Source organism: Ailuropoda melanoleuca, chromosome 6 (assembly GCF_002007445.2).
Source record: "Ailuropoda melanoleuca isolate Jingjing chromosome 6, ASM200744v2, whole genome shotgun sequence".
Lineage (NCBI taxonomy): Eukaryota > Metazoa > Chordata > Mammalia > Carnivora > Ursidae > Ailuropoda > Ailuropoda melanoleuca.
The window spans coordinates 32,113,605-32,134,824 of NC_048223.1; the positions used below are offsets into that span (position 1 = coordinate 32,113,605).

The window sequence follows — 21,220 nt, forward strand, 5'->3', positions numbered from 1 at the left end:
AATCTCGTGAGAAAAAAAACAGTATCTCGTGGCTTCTAGGCACAGCTCTTTGATGACCAGTGACCCTGTATTTAACGGCAGTCAAGCAACAGAGCGGCTGAGTTGACAAACTCTTAGGACGGGCATTAAAAAGTCTACAGCACACTCCCCTCACAATGCCCCTACCTACAGAACAGAGCAGAAAGCTTCAAAGGATCTGTCTTAAGCCACACACAGGGAGAAATTCAAGAACAGTACTCCTGGCCCATTTCCATCAACGGAGCGCTCAGCTGTCCCTTTTATTTCAGTCAGGTGCTAGAAGAGCCAGGCCCGGAAGAAACACCCTGCTCGGTTCCCACCTGGACTCCATGGGCCCCTGCTTCTCCAGGGGTCTGATCTTCTTGGGGTACACCGGCAGTGTGGTGGTGTCGATGACCCTGGTCTCTCCGCTGCTGTACGTGAACTCTAAGGTACCGTTCCATTCCCCGTGGGCTTTACAAACAACGGTGTTGGTCGGGTTGTGCTTCACTTCCGCTGTGACCCTAATGAATGAAGGAGTCAAATGAACACCCTTCACGAGATTATCAACACAGAGACTCACACTTCAGAAGGTGGATTCACACACAGAGATTCCTTTTCATGGGGTCGCAAGGGGGAGGGATTGTTTTTTGCCATTTTTCTTAAAGACTAGCTCTTAAAGGGGCACCTGGGCGGCTCAGTCGGTTAAGCGTCTGCCTTAGGCTCAGGTCATGATCTCAGGGTCCTGAGATCAAGTCCCATATGCAGCTCCCTGCTCAGCAGGGAGTCTGCTACTCCTTCCCCTTCTGCCCCTCCCCCTGCTCCTGTTCTCCCTCTTACTCTCAAATAAAATATTCAAAAAGGAAAAAAAAAAGACTAGCTCTTAAAATGTGACCTAATATTCTTGATCAGAGAAAGCAAGCGTCGGTAGAGAAACTGGTGAGATGCAATGAAGTCTGCAGGCTGGTTGATCACAATGCAGCAATGTTAATTGCTTAACTGTGGTAAATGCACAAAGGTGATATGTTTTTATTGAAATTTACTGAAATCAAGCAATTCACTAGAAACAAAGCACATAGTTCTCCTCCCTTAAATAGCATTGAACAGTGCTACAATTTAACCCCCAACAGGGCATGAGAGTACACCCAGAACCATGGGCCAAACGGGACTGCCCAGCCTGTGCCTGAGATCACACGGAAAAAGGAGGGAACCGTTCACCCCGCCATCTGCACGTTCCTCTGAACGAAGGCTGAGCAAAACCTCCACTCTCAGCACTGAACACTGTCCTCCTCCCAGCAGCAGCTCCCAGACCACCTTTACCAGGGTCTTTGTGGAGGTCTGTGCCCTCCCCTGCTTCTCCTGCCTGGCCTCAGCGGGCTCCAGGTCTCCAGCTCTGGGAGAAAGCGGACCCCACCTCCCTCTCCACCTTGAAGCTTGCTGCACGGTCAGCGTCCCCCGGTGCAAACAGGATAGCTGGTCCGAAGCAGCCAAGGGTAGGAAGGAGCTAAGCTCGCCTCTTTCGAACGGCCCAGCTCAGGCTGAGCCCGGAGTTTTCAAACACAGGCTTGGAAGCTCTCTCCCTGACTCTGAGCACAGCCATGGCTCCTGGGTGCCGAGGCCAAGGCTCGTGGGAGGCATCGGGAATCTTCTGGCTGCATGTAGGGGAAGGGTGCTAGCGGGGTGCTGGCGAAGCTTTAACAACTCGTTCTCCAGAGGGAAAAACACCTGATTTGTACTCTTTTGCCATCTTCGGGGGTGCCCTCCTCCGTAGATCTCAAGCTACTGCCAGGGTCCGAGAGACCGTGGAGCTGTGGAGAAACGTACACCCTCAGCACGCGCAAGCCAGTGCGCGTGGCTCCCACACAGCCACGGGGGGCACCCCTCTCCCAGGTGTCACCTGACACCTCGCACGAACTCCACACAGAACAAGGCTTTCCAAGAACAAGGGCCGAGGTGGGAGCTGGCTTATACAGCGAGCTCTAAGGGCAGCGGTGAGAACAACTTAAGGCTTCCCTCAAACAGCAGATGTTTCCTTCGATTTCTTAGGATCAGGCTTCCCAGCTTCCAAAGTGGTCCTGATTTCATAGGTGCTTTGGGGTTCAGGGTATTTCATGGAACCAACTTAACATGGAATGAGCTCTCAGGGGGCCCCTGGGTGGCTCAGTCAGTTGGGCTCTGCCTTCGGCCCAGGTCATGATCCCATCATCTTGGCATCGAGCCCTGCATCAGGCTCCCTGCTCAGTGGGGAGCCTGCTTCTCCCTCTCCCTCTGCCCCTCCCCCTGCTTGTGCTCTCTCTCTCTCTCTCTCTCTCTCTCAAATACATAAAAAAGCTCTCAGGCAGCGTCTGAGCTCACAGATGGAATTGCTTCAGAGCAGAGAAACGGGCTGTGGCCTCAGAAGGGAGAGGTTCTCTTAAGAAATGGAAGCAGCTTTTATTCTCAGGTGTGGGTCCTGTGAATCTCTCACCAAAGGATTTCACTGGAAGGGTGGATCAGGGAGGGCTTAGAAAAAAACTGCCATGTGGGGGAGGGGGGTGGAAAGAGGCGCCTCTTTTTAAAAAGATCCGTTAACTTTATCTTGATTTTCAACTCCCGCAGCTGGAACCCAAGCTCCGTCTGGAGGAAAGAAAGTCCGGGTGCCCTGTGAAGGCAGACACACAGCGTCCACAGACGCCTCCTACCTGTGGACTTTCCCTCCGTAAAAAGGCTTCGTGTGGAAGATCACTGTGGCCGAGTACCCTGTCTTGGCACAGCTGATGCTGACTTTGCCTCCGAGCTCCACCCAGGGGATGGTGAGAATGGAGCGCGCGTAGGCACTGGGCAAGGTGAACACGTACTCCTCCCCGTGGTCCAGGAGTCTCAGCACACCTCCAGGGAGAGAGCGGGAGAGAGTCAGGAACACAAGAACAGGGCAGCTGGGGATCAAAAGACATCAAGATGACAAACCAAGCAGCCTCCCGCGACAGAGGTCGCGTCTCCCACCTCTGCAAAGGTCAGCCCCTCGGCGGCCACGTGTTTATTTATCCCCTGCCCTACTGCGCGCCAGACGCTGCTGCAAACACAACAGTGAACAGACCCACTTTCTTCCTTCAAGGAGAACACGAAGGTGGACATTAATCACCAAGTGTGACAAAGGCAGGAGGGAGAAGTGTCCAGTGCCATGGAGGCCTCCAACAGGAGTTGATCTGGAAACAGAATTCTCCCGAAGAAAGGGACATTTGGACTGGGTAAGAGTTGAGAAGGTAAAGGTCGGGGGCGGGGTGGAGGCAGGGGAAGAGCATGTGCAAAGGGCCTGTGGTGGGAAGGAGCCTGGTGAGCAGGAAAGGGCTGAGGGAAGGGCCCACGTGAACAAAGGGAGGAGGGAAGAGGTGTGGATGTGCAGGCTGGCCAATTTGGCAGGGGCCAGACCTTCTTTTAAGCTTTGAAATAGCATGTGAAGGAGTTCTGCCTTTTCCTGAGAGCAGGAGAGACCTTCACGGTTCTCACGAAGCCAGAGAACTCAACCTGGACACTGCTATCAGCAACCTGGGGCAGGCAGTAGCCACATGGACAACCTGTCTCTGGATCAGGGGTTCTCCAACCCGGGATCCAAGCCTTAGGTGTGGAGAGGTCTCAGTCCTCTGGAACAATGCAAAATTGTGTGGTTTGTCTATTCTCTAGGGAAAGGGGCCACAGTTTTCATCAAGATCTCGAAAGCTAACATGAAAGCCTTTAAACGCACATACTCCCAGGGCTGGGAGTCTAGCTGTATACTGTTGTATAGTTTATATGCTACACAAGGTGCCCTCTGAGGGCTGAAATCCAACCCTTGCTCTGGCCTGCCTGGCTGGGCACCCACAGTCGAGGGGCAGCATTTCACTGCACCCAAAGGCCCATACAGGCTGGCAGGGGCCCCGAGAACCAGGATACAGGCTGAGATGTGTTCCCTGCAAGGAACCTTCTCGGCCTCCCACTCCAGCCCTGGGGCTTGGGGACCTGCACACGGCCTCACCCTCTATCCCAACTCATTCCCAGCCTGGCCATCAACGGGTGCACCGTGCTGCGTCGCAGGAAGGAACGTGCTGTCCTTCGGCCCCTCCCTGGTGGTGTCCCCTCCCCAGGCCCCTGGGGGTCAGTGGTGCCCATGTGTTGGCACTTTCTGGCTGCCAGGCATTCCTGGGGGCTTCCCATGCATTATGTCGGTTAAGTTTCACGAAGACTCCATTTGGCAATAATTGTCATGTTTAAGTAAGGCTGAGGAAATTGAAATTCGGGTTAAGCAATTAGGCGGGTCAGCGCTTCCCTCTCAGGCTAGACAAGCCTGTATCAAGTAGAGCTAGAACGTGCCCAGTAGAGACAGTGTGCTTCTCTCAGTCCTGACGAGCTTGCCCGGGGGTCTGAGGACAGATGGGACTACACCGTACAGACAAGTCCTGAATGCCGAGTCGCTAAAGTCAGTGTGAGGACGCGGACAACTAGAACTCAGTTTAGCCTCGAACGTCCCCTTACTCCCCGAAGTGCTACCGTCTGCAGAAAACCCACGACGCTCGTCTGGAACCAGCAGACGCCCTCTCTGTTACCTCCAGTAAAGTCAGTTCTGCCGACGCACAGAAAGACAGAAGTGGTCTGCAAGTCCGGGCTAACGCGCTCGCGTGCGTGCAGGGGGCTCGAGCACCCGCAGAGTGGAGGGATGCTCACACACGTGGGGCACATGCAGGAGCTGAGACCATCAGGGAAAAACAGATTTGTGGGTCACTCACGATCACGCGGGCAGGACCAGAGGACAGATATCATGGCAGCATTTAAACCTCAATCTCTCTCTCTCTCTCCCCCCTCCCCTCCCGCCCCGTCCCGCACAAATGGACGTAACATGAACACGCAATAGCATGGCTCTTCTTCGCCAAATACACTGAACGTCAGAGCGGACCTCCTCCCCCTTCTCCACCTTGCCTTAGCTCTCGTAACTGAATTCACGCATCTCCCTGAGAGTAAAGCCCCCAGGCCATCGAACACTCTCATGCAGACCCTCGTCCCTCCTCCTACAGGGCAGCGAGGAGACTCCCCAGATGGCCCTCGAGGCCCTGCCCTGTGCGCACACAGGGAGGGACGACGTGTCTGGCAGGAGAATTACCCTTTGCTAGCTCAGTTCTTACAGTTTCCGAGCAGGACCCTTGGAGGAGAACAGCTGGGCTGACACATTTGTTGTTTCAAAGCCCACTCTGTGTGCCTGACTTCCTCACATTCGGTTGCTTGAGCAGGTGGGAAATCGCAGCTAATACCAGACACAGGCAGGACACCCACAGGCAAGAAGAACTGGAAGGAAAAGCTGAGAAGAGAGGGCCACCTCGGACTCTCCTCCCTGGCCCAGTTCTACCCACAAGCTTCCAGGTCCTCCGGGGCCAGCCCCATTCGCAAGGTGTCTGGGGCTGTGGCAGCTGGGAGAGGACCCCGGGTCCCTGCAGAGGAGACTTTCTCCGAGGTCCCGGAGAAGAGGCTGTCCCCCGTCCCTGGCCTCCGTGCTAATGGACTACTTGGTAGCAGAACCCTTCCACGGCGGCCACCGCGTCCTCAAGAGCACCCCCCACTCCGACAGCTCCGGCGTCGCTGGCTGGTCAGCCCTTCCAGGCCGCAGCTGGGAGCGCACGGCCTGCCGGCAGCCTCTCCTCAGGCCAGGGCCACACAACCGGAGCCCCTTCGTGATGCAGGGTTGTGCAGCTGATATTCTCTTTGCAACATATTCACGTGGACCCTGTGCCCCAGGGCTTCGTAAAGAGCTGAATGAGACGGAGACCTCTGAGGGGGCTCCTCTGAAGCCCTCAGTCACTCACCGGCCTGGGGCCTTACCTTCTCTGTGCCTCAGTTTCCTTATCCGTGACACAGGGATGACAGTAGCCACACCTCCACAGGGCTGCGGTGAGGAGGAGAAGGCGATTCTAGAACTCAGCTAAAAGCATCCTCCTGGCACACAGCCAGGACCCCGGTGGTTCTATATCCTAACTACTCCTGGCTCTCCGGAGCCGCTTTCTTGGTGGTGAAGTCTGAGCAGCAGTATTTCCATTTCGGAATAAAGAGCGAATCACAAAGAGGCAGCGGGGTATGCACACGGGGGATGGAGAGAGGAGGGAGACATCCTCTTCCCACTCATCTCTAGAAAAATGTCTTGCAGGGGCACCTGGGTGGCTCGGTCGCTAAGCGTCTGACTCTTGATCTCAGTCGTGGGTTCGGCCCCGTGCCGGGCTCCACGGTGGGTGTGGGGCCTACTTAAAAAAAGAAGAAGAAAATGGAAGAAAGCAAAAGAAAAAAGGAAAAATCTCTTGCAAAGCTGAAGTCCACAGACATCAGTGAGCCCCAAAGCTGAGCTGGTAGGAAAGCACTGGGGAGACCACACTCCTGTGGCTCTTCTCTAAAAATCCATGAATGTGTGCTTCCTCATTAATCACCTGCAATTATGCCTTCCCAGTCCTAACTCTTCTTTCAGGGCTGCATAAAACAAAACAAAACAAAAAAATCTGTCCCTAATATGAAGAAAAGACTATATTAAAACTAGACTTACAGATGGGCTCACAAATGAAGGTTCCTTTTTAATTAGCCTAAGAGCTGAGAGAAGCCAAAAAAAATGTCAAATAATCAATATTTCCACAGCGTGGTTAGTCTTCGAGCTGCAAGATTTCCATTTTCAATCCCACAGATTGATTTACCAGTAAACATAAGGCAAAGCATTAAGATTTTCAAACTGGGACATTTAAAATAATTTCGCAGGCGCTCTCAATCTGAGGACCCACACTGTTCCAGTAGGCGGCTGGCTCTGGGAAGCATCAAACGGCAGGGGCGAACGCGGACACAGGTCGGCAGGCCCGACAGCGTCCGCGCTCCCAAGCACCCAGCCGACCCACACTTCTCTCGCTGGAACTAACAGCCTGTCCCCCCAGACTCAATTAAGAAGCGGTGCCACTTCCTGGGCTCTGGCTCCGGAGTTTCGGGGGGAGCAGGTTGCAAGAGCCGCTGAATATGCCTCGGTTCCCCCACAGAGTGGGTGATGAGCAGAGGGACCTCGTTTCCCCAGGGGACGGGCTGCAGGGTAGACTGAACAGTGTCTCAATTAAGGGTCTCAGTGCCGGGGCTGAGGGACCTGGGGCGGGGGACCCAGTCTCAGAGCTGCGACCTAAGTGACACTCTGTTGAGCGTCTGCCTTTGGCTCAGGTCATGATCCTGGGGTCCAGGGATTGAGCCCCGCATCTGGCTCCCTGCTCAGTGGGGAGTCTGCTTCTCCCTCTGTCTCTGTGCTTTCCCTCTCTCTCTCAAATAAATAAGATTTTTTTTTAAAGTATTTTCTGGGGGAAAAAAGGATCCTGGGTGTTACAGACCGCACATTTCATTAATATGAAAGGGGGATGTAGCTTCTGGAAGGACTCAGGGAAACTTAAGGCCTCACAAGAATGAGCCAAGGGTGGGGGTCCCCTGACCCTTCCCAGGTCCATTCACAGCAGGAATGCACTGGGTGGCCAGAAAGGGCTATGTCCAGGGAGGGCCCTTCCAGAGTCTGGCTCCAGAATTTTCTTTCTGATTTCAGCACTCTACCGAGAAGTTCTACGTAGAATTGTCGAGCAGGCAGAACTGGGAACAGCAGATTCTAATTCGGGGATGGCTTCAGTGAGGGTCTCAGGAGAAGGTCCCACTGCATGAAGAGCTTCGTCCAGCGTGCCCAGGGCTGTGCCAAGTGAATCGAAGGCCCCAGGCCCTATCCTCCGCCTGTCGGGAACACCCTGAGACATCAGAGGCCCATATGCTGAGAGGCTCTCATTCAACAACCACCACCAACAACAGAAAGTGAAGGTGCTGAATCACCTCAGGGTACGGGGAGTGGGGGGCACGGTGGGCGTAAAAGGACCCACCATTCTCAAGTAAAGTTCCAGAGGAGATAAACAGAGGTCACGTACGCCTCTGGGTGAAGGAAGGAGCCCCAGCCCAGGACAGAGCAGGGTAACAAGAACCCAGGGAAGAGGCGAGAGAGGCGCAGAATGCGCCGGAAGGGCCGGGCCAGCATGACAACACAGTCAGAGAGGCAACGCGGCTGTACACAGCCTCCTCACCAGAGCCCCCTCCCGAGGTGGGCGGCTGCGGAGAGACTGAGTTTCACCGACTGAAGAATTCCCTAACGCACTAGATTTGCAAATCTCCACCTTTATGGAAAATTTCCAGATCTCTGTCCAATGTCAGGAATCCTGGCTCACGGGCCCAGAGACTGGGAGGTCCTTGCCCTGTGCTCCTACTTGAATCTGTGGTTTTGCCTTGACCCGTGGCAGCAGGCCTTTGGCTGAGGGCACGGGAATCCCCAGAAGGGCACGAGAATACCTTTTCTCTGTACCCGAACATGCATTTAGCTTTATCAGAAGATATTATATTTAGTGAGCACTTTACCCTGGCTTATCACAGACTGAAAGTGTGTGTGTGCGAGGGAGGAAGAGAAAGGAAACAACTTGTCTGCCTCCCTCCAGCGGTGCCCCTGGGCCCTCCCCGCTCCCACCTCGTCTGTTCCACCCAGCAGCCGTGCGGTGCGGCTCCAGCCGCGGCCACCCTCCCTGGACTCACACCACACTCAGGGGAAAAGCCGAGTCCCTGTAGGCCTCCAGGCCAGCCACCGTGGCCGGGCCCCTCCTCTCTGACCTGCCCCCTCTGCTCAAACACAGCAGCCTCCACGAAGTTCCTAGACCAGCCCTGCCTCACACGCTCGCCCTGGGCATCCCAGCCTCCTGCTCTCCCGGCCCGGAGCAGCCTTCCTCCAGCCGTCCACGCAGCTGCTCGCTCACCCCCAGCAAGCCTTGACTCAAAGCCCGCATTCTGGGGGCGCCTGGCTGGCTCAGTCGTTAAGTGTCTGCCTGCAGCTCAGGTCATAATCTCAGGGTCCTGGGATCGAGCCCCGTGTCGGACTCCCTGCTCAGCAGGGAGTCTGCGTCTCCCTCTCCCCTCGTCTCTCCCCCCAGCTTGTGTGCCCTCTCTCTCTCTGTCAAATAAATAAATAAAATCTTTTTTGAAAAAAAAAAAACCTTTAAAAAAAGCTGCATTCTTGTGGAGGTCTGCCCTGTGAACCATGACAGCACCCCTCGGCCAGGCACCCCACTCCCTATCACCCCGTCCTGCTTTGCCTCGCAAAGCCAGTCACACGGCCCATTTCCTACACGGCCTAGTTTTCGGTGACTCACGCCTCAGGCGTCAGCTCTCTGAGGGCAGGGCCTTCTGTGTTGACCCCATCACGGCGGTGCCTGCCTGCCACCAAAAACGCCTCCATACATTTCCCAAGTGAACGAATAAACCCGCGGACTGTCTGAACCACGCCGTTAGAGATAAGCGAGTAAACACACTTGAACCAGGTCTCTCGGGAACGTGCCGGCCATCCACGCCCGCTTACGGGAAGGTGTGAACGGCCTCCACACTCCACCCCTCCAGCGAACAAACATTCCACCTTCCAATAATTCTTGATGTGGGCAACTTCAGATAAGGAATGAAATGAAACAGGAGGAGATCTGAATCTCCCGCACTGGATTTTTGTTTCTAAATCAAAGGGAAGGCTTTGCCAGTACAAACCTTGGGGCGTGAGAGGGACCTTCCCAGGTGCCATCCCATCCTCACGCCGCCCCCCCCAGCTCCCTCCCCACTGCTCCTCGATCCCTCCCCTGCTTACTTTTCTCCATAGCACCTCACACCTTCCAACACGACCAACATAATTTTATTTACCAGGAAAATAGAAGTAGAATGGAAGCTGAATGAGGACAGAGATTTTCTTTTTTCTGGTCTGTTTTGTTCGTTCAAGTATCCACAGCTCCTAACATAATGTCTGGCATCTAGTAGGTACTCAATAAAAATGTCCTAAGTGAATGAGAGGTGTTCTTATCTCATGGATTTTGGAAGGGCTTCTAAGGAGTCATGTACTCCCTGAAACTGAAAACTAAATTTTGTGTTGGATTTTTTTCTTTCCTCGAGAAGAGAATCCATAGTCTCAGAGTCTCAAAGGAATCTGCGACTCAGAAGCTGAAGAACCACGAACGCAGATGCTTCAATTTAACAAGGGTTATTACAGGGTTCTTCAAACAATGAATAAACTTCATTCACAGCTATTTGCTAAAATAGGAACGTGCGATCCACGAGTGCTGTGATTACACTGTTCTTGCTTCGGAAAGCTCTAGCAGAATCCAGAGATTTGCCTTGGGAATGTTTATGAGCAGATTCGGAAGAGGAGACACTATTATCCTTATTGTCTGTGAGCCAGAACACGGGTGAGAATGAACAAAAATGTGTGTTCACAGATTTGGAGCCAATTCTTAATATTCACGCAAAGCTGAAAATAAAAGTGGTACGTAAGGTGGGCCCCATACACGCATAATGTGTGAAGATCCAGGTGCATCCCATCTAATCTGCAACCTTGGCCCCACTGGGAAATTACCAGGGCCTGGTCCCAAAATAACAAAACCTGTCCCTCTTTACCACCCAGCCACCTCCGATTCCAAAACAAAATAGAAACAAAGAACTCCACACACGCCTGGTCATCAATCATCTCTCAGGTGTACGAACACCACCGTGTGAGAGCCAATCCCCGCCAAACGTACGACATGGCTTACCTTCCCCTATCATGGAGACCCCCACAGACATCCCCATGAACTTGCTTTTGGTCCATACGTGAGTGTTGACGCACAGTCTCTTCTCCTTGCACTCACAGTAGAAGCAGGAGATGGGTGGGTGATGGGACACCTGCTCGGCCACAAACCTCAGTTTGTAGCTTTTGGAAGGGTCCTCGGCCATCGGGTGCTCGTGGCCAGCAGGAGAATGGGCAGCAGTCCTCTTTGGCTTGACGCTGTCTTTGGGGACCTCCCAGGAGCAGTGAAACGTCTCACCGATGATGGGGTTGTAGGGCTTCTTGGCCAAGGCCCCCTTGCGGCCCTCGTGGAAGGCCGTGAGATAATACTCCACGAAGCAAATGACTCTCTCCTCCGGCGTGGCCCCGGCGGTGATGGCCAGCAGCAGGTCTGGATGCGCCATGAAGTCTGCGTACATCTCCAGCAGGGATCGCTTCTCCAAGATAAATGTGGGAAGCACCACCTACGTTCGGACGGAGACAAAGACAGACAGGAGACCCCGTGATGACACGAGGAAGGCTGCACCCCCACCGAGCAAACCCTGATTCTGGCATTAGCCAGGAAGCTTTCTTTTGACTCGCATACCAATGACAGATCGGGGGAACAATGTCCAAGAAAACAAGGTGGGAGACGTGGCTGCAGGGGCGGCAAAACACCAACCCGCCTTCGTGGACGAGATGGCTCAAGCGGCTCTCTTTTCTGCTCATCTGGACCCGAACGGCGGTCTCCGCCTCCCTCTCCACCGCTGTCACTGTCCTCACACAAAACCCTCTTTTAGGGGCTCCTGGGTAGCTCAGTCATTAAGCGTCTGCCTTCGGCTCAGGGTCCCAGGATCGAGCCCCACATTGGGTTCCCTACTCAGCGGGAAGCCTGCTTTTCCCTCTCCCACTCCCCCTGCTTGTGTTCCCTCTCTCGCTGTCTCTGTCAAATAAATGAATAAAATCTTAAAAAAAAAAAAACAAAACAACCCTGTTTTATTCCTTGTTACTTAGAGATGTGAAGAAAAGAGCTCAGAGGGACTTTTTCCTTTTCTTCCTGACATCAGACACAACCAAGGGCAGGGGCTCAGTGTGTCCCCCTGAACACGGAGCCTGGGGGTTTGCTAGTGCCGCATCACAGGGGGTCCAGGTCGACCTGCACACACCACCACGGAGCATGTCTATTTGGAGATCTCTGTTAGAAGAGTAGCATACAAATCCCGACATGATCAAGGCAGAGCAGGAGTGAGGAAAGGGCCCCTTGGCGCAGGTCTCTGGGAGGGAAGGCCAATTAGCGAGCCAGCGAATGTCCAGAGAGCTGCCATGGAGAAGAGGGGCCATGTGTGAAGGCTTCTCGACAAGGCTGGGCCAGAGGAAATGAGCAGAAGTTACAAAGAAGTGGGCTGGCACTTAATACAGAATCTTCTGGTAAACGGACCGGCACTCGGGCTACTCCTGGGTTTGTTACGGGCATCGCTACCAAAGAGGGGTAGAGATCTGACCGCCTCTGCCAGTGACAAGACTCCTCGATCCAGAGTGGACCCAGGCGCTCAGCAACCCCAGTGAGGAGGTCGGGTAAAGCCAGCGAAGGCCACTGTGAAAGTGGGTTGGAAAGCAGGTCACTCAGTACTACTGCTGACACGCGGAGGAGAGCGAGTCTGCTTCTCACTGCTCGAGCGTGATCTTAAAGCTACTTGGTTACTGGGGATCCATATCCGCCCACTGGGCTACAAGTCACAGCTCCCTTTGTCCTGGAGCATTGCCTGTTCTCCTCCTCGGGTGGAATCACAGGATTTTGAAGCTGGAAGGCTGACCGTGGCCGTGGCCTGCCGGCTCCTAACACCCTCCGAGAGAGGGGGTGGGGGCACACGAGTGCAAGGCAACGCAGCTGGCTTACACTCCCTCCTCAGGACGGAGTCTGTCCTTCCTCCGTATAGGCCCCAACTCCCGGGCGAATACTCTCTGACCGCGAATGTCAGAAGGCTTACAGATCTGCTACCCCGCCTCCACCCGGGTTTGCTCAGACCCTCCTCGCAAAACATGTAGATACTGTGCAAGAGAGATGTCCTGAGAGAAGGAGCCGCCAGGCAGACAGATCAGTAAAGCACAGAGATTTCAGAGGAAACTGGAGAAAGCCCAGCCCACCAGAGAGATGACTCTGGTATCTTTTTTTTTTTTTAAGATTTTTAAAATTTATTTGACAGAGAGAGACACAGCAAGAGAGGGAACACAAGCACGGGGGTGGGGGGGGAGAGGGAGAAGCAGGCTCCCCGCTGAGCAAGGAGCCCAATGGGGGGCTCGATGCCAGGACCCTGGGATCATGACCTGAGCTGAAGGCAGACGCTTAACCGCCTGAGTCACCCAGGTGCCCTAAATCTGGTATCTTTATTAACGCTTTTCTTTAGGTTAAATACTATGTCAGAGGAAAGAGTATGTACACGTGTCATGTAAAAAAGCAGCCAGATGTAAAGTTGAACAGGCAACACCATCCTAGTATCATAAAAAGACCCCAAATGTTAACATGTACTTCTTGCTGTTAGAATTAAGTGATCTTTACATTTTTTTTTCTGAGTATCTTTCCGCTTTCTATTTACAATATGCTGGAAGAAAAAAAACATTACTTAAAACACAACTATGCAAACCAATGGAGATTTCCGCATTTTCTTTCAGCCAAAACTTGACAACACTGAGAATCTGGCCGCCCAAGGACCTGAGCTGGCTAGGTAAAGTACATTCTGGCTCCGAATGGCCTTTCAGGGGCCACTGTGATTACTTCCTACATCTTTTATGGTCATCACTCAATGGCCGTCGTTGTGTGGCTCTCTTCCAAAGGGGCTCTTGGGGGCTAGGTGGCTGCGTTCTCCCCGTGGCCTCTCTCCATGCACGCGGCCAACGGCAGAGTAAAGGGAAGGCAGAAGCAGCCCCACACACTCACCGTCGCTCCCTCTCCTGCCCCCAGAGCTGCCCAAGGTCTCCCCTGGGAGCTCTGCTCAACAGGCTGCTCAGGGACCATGGATTTAACGAGCCTTGGGAACACCCCCAATGAGGCCAAACCAACTAGAAAGAAAAAGGAGCCCTAAATGTCTGCATCTCCGGGCCTTCCCCAAACCACCCCATTTCTTGTCCCCCCTCCTTCCCCGGCAGGGCCCCATGATCACAAAGGAACCCGGGAGGGTAAGGTCAGCCTTACCCAGACAGACAGGATTCCCATGAAGGGGGCTCCGGGCCTTGACTTGCACCCTTCTCTGCCCCTGCGGACTGGGGCTTCCCCGGCAACAATTCCAGCTCTGGACAAGGAGAACTGTCAAGTGTGTACCCGAGATTGAAATTACAAGGAGACAACTGGCTACCGTGGTTACTCTCTTGGTATATATTTTTGAAAAGGGCAAGACCATAAGGCAGTTCCCCTAACTTAGCGTTTCTGAACTCCGAAGCTGAAGGATTAAAACAAAATAACTAGGATAAAGAACTCCACCCAGCACCCCAAATCACTGAGCAGCAGAACGGAAAGGGACCCTCCGGGTGATGGAGTCGAACGCCCTGGTCTCACAGGTGAGGGGACAGAGACGGGGAAAGGGGAGGGAAGGCACCACACAGGAACCTTGGGGCTCCCAACTGCCACCGAAAGTTCTTCCTGTTACCCCAACACGTCACAAGTATCTGCTTCTGGCTAACAGCAGCATTTTCTTTCCCTCGGCGGACTAGGGAGGTAAGAGTTCACTGAACAGAACAACTGGGACAGCTGGGCCACCTCACCTACTGCCACTGGTTAATTAGTGGGGGACAGGGGGCGCCTGGGTGGCTCAGTCGGTTAAGCCTCCAACTCTTGATTTCAGCTCAGGTCATGATCTCAGGGTCCTGGAATCGAGCCCCCCAACAGGCTCTGCACTCAGTGGGGGTCTGCTTCTCCCTCTCCCTCTGTTCCTCCCCACACCCACCCCCGCTTGCTTGTGCGCATGCTCTCTCTCTCTAATAAACAAATCTTTAAAAAAAATAAATAACTGGGGGTACGAAGTGGCACATAGGAAAGGGGGACACATGAGCCCCACCTTCTGGCCCACTCTACTCCTCCTGGAATGACTAGGCAATCCACCTGTCCAAAAATTATTAATTACTATGGGGAGGGAGACCATCAGCTATGAAGAAAGGCAAGCACAGCACCCCCATCTGGAAAAGTGTGGTTCTGGCTTCCTAAACTGGCCTCCCTGCTTTCCATCAGGCCCATCTTGATTTCTTCTCCACACCACAGCCAGGCCCATCTCTCTAGAATCTCTACAAGAGATAAATGAAGTCCAGTCTGGCCCCCACCTCCCTCTAGTGGGACATTATCCCTCCCTTTCTGCCCCCAGCCCTCCCCTTATAAGTACCCACCCCTCCCCTCACACACTCAAATCGTGTTTTCCCTGTTCTGCTCTCCTCCTGCCTCATCTGAACAATGAACAGCTATTCCGCTCAAGGGTACCCTCCTCTGTGAAGCTTTTTCTGATCAGCCTCTCCTGCCCCCCAGGCTAAAGCAACAACTCCCTCCTGGAGATCCTCACCACACCCCGCGGGTCTGCACCATGCCATCGACAATGCTTGGTGTGATAAACAGCATTATGGGGGGGGGGGGCCCTGGGGGGCTCAGTCGGCTAAGCATCTGCCTTCGGCTCAGGTCAGGATCCCAGGGTCCTGGGATCGAGTCCTGTGTTGGGCTCCCCACTCAGCAGGGAGTCTGCTTCTTCCTCTGCCCCTCCCCCAGCCCATGCTTGCACGAGCTCTCTCTCTCTAAAAAATAAAATATTTAAAAAAATTAAAAATAAGAGCATTACTGGGACAGTTTGGGAAAGTTTTACTGTGAGCCACATATGAAATAGTATTGTATCAACGTGACACCTCCTGAGTATGTCAAGGGTATCGTGTGGGAGGATGTCCTTGTCCTCAGGAGAGGCACACTGGCGGATGCAGGGGAGAACGGTCCTGTTTGCAACATACTTGGAAACGGTTCACCCAAAACCAGACAGACACGCATACACGCAGGCACATCTGTGGGGCTGCGGAGCGAGAGGAGGGGGAGAGAGGAGGAGAGAGGAGGAGAGAGAGCGGGAGGGAGCAGAGAAGGGAGAAGAAAAGCAAAGCAGCAAAATGTGAACAACCGGCAAATAATGGTGAAGGTTACAGGGCAGTTCTCTGTACTATTCACAGCTCCACCACAGATGGGAAAATGCACAAAATAAAAAGGTGGAGGGGAAAGAAAGAAGGCTCTACTAGGGACGCGATACCTGAGAATTTATCAATTTTCAAAGCCAGGACCTCCCCAAATTGCAGACCCAGGGAACATGGGCTCGAATCTGATGCCGTGGCTTTGTCAGAGCTGGAAAAAGCAGAATACCCGGAGAGACAGAGGGGGACGGACTGAGAGGGGAAGGACGAATTCTTCTTTCCTCCCTTGTCGGTCTGTCTTGTTGGTGTTTGTGCAGAATACCAGACCAATGCCTTTCAAACACAGCACCCTGAACATTCAGACAAGATAACATATTTTCACTGAAGCAGATTTCTATCTCGCAGACCTTCTCCCTGCCTGTTGTGTGTGTGCATGTGTGCCTTTGCAAATAAGTCACTTCATCATCTGTTCCTTGGGCGGTGGACAATGGAGATACAGAGCCCAGAAGTGGCGAGTGCTAACTGGGCTGTCTGCCCCCAATGGAGACGTGAGTGATGGCCCAGCTGTGCAGACCGACAGCATCCAAATGGCTGGGATCCCCGCTGCAGACTTACCGAGCCATCAAAAGGGCTGCCTTTTCTCCCACTAACATAATTAAGACAATGAACTGCTTTGGGGAAAAGAGAAAAAAAAAGATCTGCATTCGGGACTCAGAGAACAATTAATTACATTTAAAGTTGCATCAGTCTAGAAGTAACTAATCTCCAGGTTGGGCTCTTAGAGCTTTGAAATAATCAATTGGCCACCAAGACAGTCAGAGGGTCCAAAGAGAGAGAGTCTGTTCCACCAAACAGGGAACACAGCAGCCTTCGGCAAAGAAAGGCCAAGAGCAGGTGCAGTTTTCTCCAAAGAAACATCCGTTAACTTAATAACCTTGAGAATCATCTATATAACTCTGTCCTGAGACGGTCGGACCCACCCAGTGCCAAGGAGCAGGCACGGAGAGGCTGCAACCACCACCGAGACTGATCTATGTAATCCTCTAAGGAAACCAGGAGAAGTACACAAAACTCCAACCTTACCGAATAAAGCATAGATAATTCACACTGCCAAAGGGTTCTTTCCTTAGCCAACAGGACGCTCCCCTGCCTTTCCTTCAAATGCCACCCCCCGGGCACCTGGGTGGCTCAGTCCATGCCTCCGCCTCAGGTTGTGATCCCGGAGTCCCAAGATCGAGCCCTGTGTGGGGCTCCCTGCTCAGCGGTAGTCTGCTTCTCCCTCTCCCTCTGTCTCCCCAGCCCCCACCCCCGGCTTGTGCTCTCTCTCTCTCTCAAATAAATAAATAAAATCTTGAAAACAAACAAACAAAAAAAAAAAAAAACCAAACCAAGATTTGGAGAGAAGAGCCAAAGGCATCAGGAAGGGAAGCAGACACAATACTGGGGGGAATGGGACACTGCATCCCCACAGTTGCCACTGTGGGGGTTCATTTCCAGGGTAAACCTGACCCTTCTCAGAAAAACTTCCCCCTTGGAAGGAGGAGCTGAAGCATAGTGACACTGATCTTCGGCATACCGTGACTAAACCTGGAAACTTAGCCTACTGAGACCATCCAAGGAGAAAACCCGTACGCCCAACACGTCTGCTACGACGTCATGCTAGGATCAAGAAGCCGCAGAGAGACACACGCCCCATCACTAGTTGTTGATGACGTCCAAGACCAACTTGGTGGAAGGTTATGCGGCCAGTCAAGAATACACGGGCAAGGACAGCGTTCTCCTCCTCAAGCCCACCAGTGAGGACACGGCTGTTTGCCGTAGTGGGATCTGTGGGGCCAACAAACCGCAACCGTGCACCGGATCTCCACCTGGTTTTGCAAACAGTGCTACTGCGGCAATTCAAAGGATTCTTAAGCATCGTAGAAATGTACCAGTTACCTCGGTAAGCCTCTCTCACAAAGTGAGACTTGTCTGCTGTAATTGCTGGTGGAAACAGAAAGAGTTACGGGTCCCTGGGAAAAGAAACAGGAAGACCTAGCTTTCTTGACATAAGAAAAGTCATTTGAGCCCCCCCCCCCACCCTGCCACCTTACGAAAGAAGGTAAGAACGGCCACTCTCGGGCCAGGAGCTGCATTATGGGAGACAATAAATCAGTGGGAAAACTCCCAGGGCAGATTCAGAGGTAAAGATGGACTAGAGGCACATAGAATTATCTTTGCGGGATCTGAAGCCCCTGAGCACTCAGACACAGGCCCAAGAGGAGCCAGAGAATCGGTGATGCGGACCCTTGCCGCCCTCCTGACATTGACCTAAACTCTGTCACCTTAAGATGACTTCTCCCCCAACTTCATGTTGTCTTCACCACTGGGCAAGCCCCTTCGTGAATACATATGCACCCTTAGCTTGAAACTGCCCCAGTTTGGTTGTTCGGGGAGACACTGCTTTGGGAAAGATCCCTGGTGTTCATTCTCCTTTACTTGTGGCAAGTAAAATTCTTCCTTTTCGTAGTCTTTTGCTTGGTTGTGTCTTTGGGCTTAACACTCACCAAGAGGGGAGCCCAGCTTCAGGTAACAATGGGATATGCACAGTGTACCTTCAGGGTCAGGGACCTCCTCACCTGAGGAGAGCCTGATCCTCCCTCCCTTTGCCTTGCCCTAGTTTAACCACAATCTCTATCCCCCCAAATTCCCACCTACTCTGTAGAATCAGTTGTGCCATCTAGAACAACACGAAATCCACTGTTCTAGAGCTCCCTCTCACCCGATCCCATAAAATTGGACTTTAGGCTAACCAGCCACTGCCTCCCCGCCCAGAGGGAATCCATGTGGGCCACCTTGCTATCCATAACTACCACCCTCCTCCATCATCCCAGTTCCAAGCAGCCCACTCGCCACCCATTACCCGTGATGTCCCATCTCACTCCACCTCATCCCAGCCCCACCAAGAACGACAGCCTCTTGACCCCGTTCTGTCCACCCCCTCCTCACAGCCTCGTTTCTCGACACACGGGCGTGGAGTCCACGGCCCTGCCTTACACTTACTCCCTCTGATCTCTGATCCCCCACCCCCCCAGCTCTGCCACTTTCTCCCGCTCGGGTACTAACCGAGTGAACCTCAAGTCTGTCATTATCCAGCTCCTCTCACTCTCCATGCCTCAGCCTACAGCTCAACCTCCCTGGAGGGAAAGAGACAACACGCGGATGGGTCTTACTACTGCCGTGACCTACAGCAAACTTACTTGCCCCTGTGGGGGCGTGTGGCCATCCTCCTACCTTCTAGGTCGCCCTGAGATGACCACTCCTTTCCCGCTGCTGTCTGATCCTTCCCCAAATCTCTCACGACCCCCCTCTGTACTGCAGGATACCTCGCTCCTGCGGTCCCTGGGACAAGGGAAGCAGCACAGACAGCACACACACGGTCATCACAAAGCCAGTCCTCCTTGCGGCACTTCCCTCCTGCGCTCTGAACCCCTTGCACGCCAGGTGCATGCGCACGCACAACAGCCCCCACAGAAGGTACAGCTGTCCCGGGTTCACAGGAAGGAAACTGAGGCACTCAGGTTAGGGAACTCCATTAGGGTGCCACCCCGACAGTCTGGCTCAGGGCCACCTGCTTCACCCTGGCTCTCCAGCCAATGTCCCAGCCTCTGCACCCCGGGCTCTGCCTGCTCCCTGGAGGCAATGGCTGCGCCGTCCCATCAAAGGGTGACCCTCCGCCCATGCTCTCGGCCCCATGCCCTCCTACTACTTGGCTTCCTGCAGCCACAACCCCTCCCCTCTCTATTCCCACCAGCACCCAGACACCTTCAGAAACCAAGCCTCCCAAGTCCAGGTCCACCTCCAGCTTCCACTCAACTTTCTGCTCCCCTTTTACTATATTCAAAGCTCTTGAAACAGCCATCTTTCCCCTCCGCCACCACTGTTCTTCCTATTCTCCCTTAAACCCGCCCCATCAGACCTTGATAAAAACAAGCGTGATGGTCTATTTCCAGGTCAGATCTTTCTGAACACCTCTGACAATTGCTCACAGCCGATGCTCCCCTCTCCTGGAAGCATTCTCTCCCCGTGGCTCCACGACCTCGCACTCCTCTGCTCTCTGTCCTACCTCCCTGGCTGGCCCTTCTCAACCTCCTTTCCTGGATCCTTCTCATGCCCCCAACCTCTACATATTGGGGTATCACAGGACTCAGTTCTGGGACATCCCCTATATCTCCACTCACCCCCCAGAGGAACTCATTCCCATCTCCTGGCTTCAAACACCCTCTGTTCCTTGTTGGTTCTCAACCTTTTACCTGAACCTCACTTGCAACCCTCAGACGTCTACACCAACTGCCTACACTCCCTCCCTCCCTGTACGCCTAACGAACACAGCAGACCCAAGAGATCCATGACGAATTCCAGACAGCCCCCAGCCTGCTCTTCCCCGTCTCCGTAAGGGAATGGTCAGTTGGGGCGCTGGTGGCCTTCAGCTCCTACAGAGCACACTCGTTTGAATCCATTCAGAGGAAGTGACACTGGGCCACTTTGGAGCCTACGTTTTTAAAAAGCAGTTCTCAGCTTCACTCTTGTCCTCACGGGAACTTTGAGCCACCCTGTAAGATGTCTGGCTTCCCGCTGGACAGACCCCATGGGAAGGACACACGGATAGAGATCCTAAGACTTCATGGGGGGGGGGGGCAGTTGTCTCAGCCACGTCCAGCGCACCACCAACCCGCCAGCTGACCAGAGGCACGCGATGACTGCGGACAAGACTGGCAGTAGAACGGCCCGGCCAAGCCCGGCGCAGACTGCGTAGCTGTGAACCAACAAAATGGCTGCCTGAAGCTACGACATTTGAGGTGGTTAATTCCTCAGCAAGAGGGAACAGAAACAAATGGCAGCTCTCGTTTTCATTCTTCCGGTGGCTCGGGTCAGAATCCCAGAGTCATTCCTTACTCCTCTTTCCCTCACGTGCCGCGTCCAGTCCATACGCGATCAGGACATCCACATCCTGTGGGGACACCCAAAATCTGCCACTGCCACTCTGCCATCATCCCTCACCCCCTCCCTGTGTCTACCCTTCCCCCGCTGCCTACACCCCACTCACCCGCACCCCCGTTCACCTTCCAGGAGAGTCAGAATAATCCTTTACAAGTATAAGAAGGGCTACTGTGTCTCTTTGTTCAAAACTCTCCAGTGGCTGCCACGTCACTCAGAGCACTGTCCCAAGTCCTTCCAGTGTCCTAGGAGCTCCCCCGCATCCAGCCCTGCTGTCCTGCCAACTTCTTTCCCGCCAACCCACCCACTTCATTCTGCGTCAGCCACACGGGCATCCCTGCTCACCCTCAAAGCGCCAAACAAGGGCCCTCAGACGCTGCCACCGCACAGTCACCTGGCTGACCTCCTCATCTGAACCTCGTCTCTGCTCCAGTGGCACCCGGGAGCGTCCACACTCTGAGCAGGGCATCAAAGAAGTCTGTCCCCCTCCCCTGCACTGTCTCCTTTCACCCTCCCGCC

At 53.7% G+C, this 21,220-nt stretch overlaps 1 protein-coding gene across 3 annotated transcripts in view; it reads right to left on the bottom strand.

The window, feature by feature from the left end:
* Positions 1 to 21,220, bottom strand: part of OSBPL10 (oxysterol binding protein like 10) — a 292,741-nt gene that overhangs the window by 5,937 nt on the left and 265,584 nt on the right. For all 3 annotated transcript variants that reach the window (XM_034662125.1, XM_034662124.1, XM_034662123.1), the window contains 3 exons: positions 10,590 to 11,067; positions 2,679 to 2,865; positions 339 to 521 (listed from right to left, as the gene is read on the bottom strand). In XM_034662125.1, the coding sequence (XP_034518016.1) occupies positions 339 to 521; positions 2,679 to 2,865; positions 10,590 to 11,067 (848 nt within the window). The remainder of the gene's footprint in view (positions 1 to 338; positions 522 to 2,678; positions 2,866 to 10,589; positions 11,068 to 21,220) is intronic.